The sequence below is a fragment of the Crocuta crocuta genome, unplaced genomic scaffold, assembly GCF_008692635.1.
Source record: "Crocuta crocuta isolate KB4526 unplaced genomic scaffold, BGI_CrCroc_1.0 C29406726, whole genome shotgun sequence".
Lineage (NCBI taxonomy): Eukaryota > Metazoa > Chordata > Mammalia > Carnivora > Hyaenidae > Crocuta > Crocuta crocuta.
This window is the reverse complement of record NW_027551265.1, coordinates 1-2,996: the sequence shown is the minus strand read 5'-3', so window position 1 is coordinate 2,996 and position 2,996 is coordinate 1. Positions and strand designations below refer to the sequence as shown.

Genomic DNA, 2,996 nt, shown 5'->3' with positions numbered 1-2,996 from the left:
GGGAGGCAGGAGATCAAAGAGTCCAAGAAAGAAGGGAAAGGGGGACAGACGCCTGGCCATTGGTTGGCCCCAAGCTCAACCCCTCTGAGCCCCCACTCACCAGGGCTGGGCTTTCTCTGGGCATTCCTGGCTGCTGTCGCAACTGTCCCACTGACAACCCAGGGCTCCTCACCACGCTCAAGCCGCATGACTACCCGGGGTCGTGAGGCCGAGAGTCCTGTGGGAAAAGACAAGCAAGTGAGGGGCCAGGCCCAGCACAGGACAACCTACTGCCCAACAGATGGCAGGAGCGAGCTCTCCGTGGGACGCAGATGGTGTCATCTGTGCAACCAAGAAAGCCTCACCACAGGGCAGGGCTCGCAGGAAAAGTTCAACGGTCCCTGTGAGGAGAACCATGCTGGCAGCCCCAGATGAAAGGGGCCGAGCCCGGACACAGGAGCCACAGTGGCAAAGGGACACTCAACCAACGGGTGTGAGGCTGCTCATAGGCCAACGTGACATAAGCGGTTAGTGCTGGCAACGACTGAGCTTCCCATGGAGAACCCAGGGCCTTACCCAGCGAGGACACAAGTGCGAAGTTCTCTAGCATCACGTGGCAGTACAGGGCCCTCTGGGCTGCGTCCAGGAGCGCCCACTCCTCCTGCGAGAAGTACACGGCCACATCCTCAAAGGCCATCAGGCCCTACAACAGTGGGCAGGGGAAGACAGACACAGTCTAAGCTCTGGCTGTGGGACCCAGGACCCACCTCCCTGTCCCGATGGCTACCCCGCCCGATGTCCCTCACAGGCTTACCTTCCTCCCACCCCCAGGTCTCTGCAACTCTGCAGATAAAACTCCCCTTCCCTCCCCCCACCTGTCTAGGGCACACAGGTCTTCTCAGATTCCCTACTAGCCACTCTGTACAAGGCAGCCAGAGCAAGTCCATGGCTTCAGGTGGCTGCCACCCCAGAGGCAGGCCCCGGTGTCCACTCATGCTCCAGTCTTTGCACAAGCTGACCCTCCCCAGCCATGCCATGCCCTTAACTGCTCTTGCATTGAGCAGTTGTGCAAGTCACAGCTGTGGACCCGCCAGGACACGTCCATCCCTGTAGGGGTGTCCCCCTCTGCCGAACTTGCCTGACATTCCAAGGCTGCCCCTCCAGCCTGAAGGACTGGCTAATACCCTCCAGTCACTAGAGGACTGGCCCTGAGAATCTGGCTGCCACACAGGAAGCCAGTTCCCCACTCCCTCCATAGCCATGCCCTCCTCGCCCCCTACTGCCTTGACCAAAACCCTGCCTTCGGCCACTTGAAGGCTCAGGGCTCCCCTGGGAGCCCCTGGGACCGCCAGCCTCTCTTCATCTCCCTGGAGCACTGCCCATCCCTGGCTGAGTCCGTGAGATTCCCTCCTCCTACGTCTGATTCCCAGGCCCTGCCCTGGTTCAGAATACCACGACTCTGTCCTTGGACACCTACAATTCCAGGTCTACATGATACCTCCACTCTGGGACATCACAGCCTCCTTGACTTTACTCTGAAACCTGCTTTCCCTTCAAAGTCCTGTTTCCGTCCACAGCAACCCCGTTCTTCTGGGTGCTCAGGCTTAAACCCTTGAGACTGTGCTCCGCTCAGGGCCCTCGCTCTCATGCCGCACCTGAGACATCAGATCGATCCAGAATGCAGTCCGTTTCCCAGCTCCACTGGCTCCGTGTGCAGCAGGTGCCATCTTCCGCCACCCGGAGTGTGGCACTGCCTGCTCCCTGCACACAGCCGCCCCCTCTGCATCCTTTCTCCACGCAAACGGTGGTTTACTTTAAAATCCCTAACTTAAAGCATACCCAGGCTCCGTGAGAATCATCCCACGGCCCTCGGTGCAACTCAAGCCTGTCATTTCTCTCCCGTGCTCACGTCAGAAAGCTCAGCTCCAGAAGCACCTAGGCTCAGTCTCCCCCTCCCAGCTCTTGCACGTGCGGGACCCTCTGCTTGGAACTTCCTTCTACGCCTCACTCCCTTGGCTGCCAGAAGTGGGGATCTCACACGTGCACGCTCCACTAGCCTGAACACCGGGGCCTAGGACGAACCGAGAGGGGAGACAAAACGTCCAGGTAAAGTCTCTCCCTGCGTCGAGGATCGGGTCCCTGGAGGAGGGATCCGGGCGGATGGGAGCCTTACGGTTCCTCTACTCACCTGGGAAGGGTCTCTCAGAGCCGCGGTCGCCATCGGAACCTGTACCGGGGGACTCGCAGAAAGAGACGGACAGCACGGACTTGTCGGCTCCAGGTCTCAGTCTCCCGGTCCCTCTAGGGCAGGGTGGCTCAGGGCACCGCCTCCCCCGCCACCCTGGGGTCGGACAACACGTGACTCGGGGCGCCGCCCCACAGCCCCGCGGAGCGGCCCAGGCTACCCACGGAGAAACCGGGGCTCGGCTGCGCGACCGTCGCCCGCGATCAGGGCGTGCGCGAAGCGGCCCTGCGCTCGCCTCTTCCTCCCAGCCCTCGCCTCGGGTCTCCAAAACCTCCTAGAAAACCGGCCTGGGGACTAGCTGCGCTCCAGTTCCTCAACACCGGGGTGGCCCAACGCCCGGCAGCAAAGTGACAGACCCCGACGCCGGAAGTCCAGCCCCCGAAAGCCCTCATTGGCCCAGGGCTCCTTGCGGGCGCACGCGCGGAGCCTTCTGGGAAGCGTAGTTCTCACCCGCTCTGCAACCGTGTGGGCTGTGCCCTGTCGGATATCCGCGGCAACGTCCTGGCGTCCCCGCGCGGCGCGCTGGGAAATGGAGTCTCGCAGGCGCTCGCCAGCTTCCGTGGGTGCCAGGGAGTGAGGTGTGCGATCGCCCGATTGGGCGTCTTGCGCCCCGGGTCCTGGAATCTCGACGGGTGTCCACGCGGCCGAGGAGGATAAACGCTGGACGCGCAGAAGCGGAAATCGCTGAGGTCTCAGGAGGAGATCCCTGCCCTGGGCTTTAAGGACAAAGCCTGGGGGACCTGAGTAGCTCAGTGGGTTAAGCGTCCGACTT

The 2,996-nt window shown here is 62.0% G+C and overlaps 1 protein-coding gene across 1 annotated transcript; it reads right to left on the bottom strand.

The window, feature by feature from the left end:
• Positions 1-100: 100 nt before the first annotated feature.
• Positions 101-2,588, bottom strand: LOC144219149 (zinc finger protein 324A-like; the record flags this gene model as incomplete). The annotated part of the gene is made up of 3 exons (XM_077749093.1): positions 2,168-2,588; positions 556-682; positions 101-217 (listed from the first exon to the last, which is right to left on the bottom strand). Coding segments are annotated over exons 1-3 (277 nt in total), but the record flags the coding sequence as incomplete, so codon positions are not given.
• Positions 2,589-2,996: the final 408 nt, after the last annotated feature.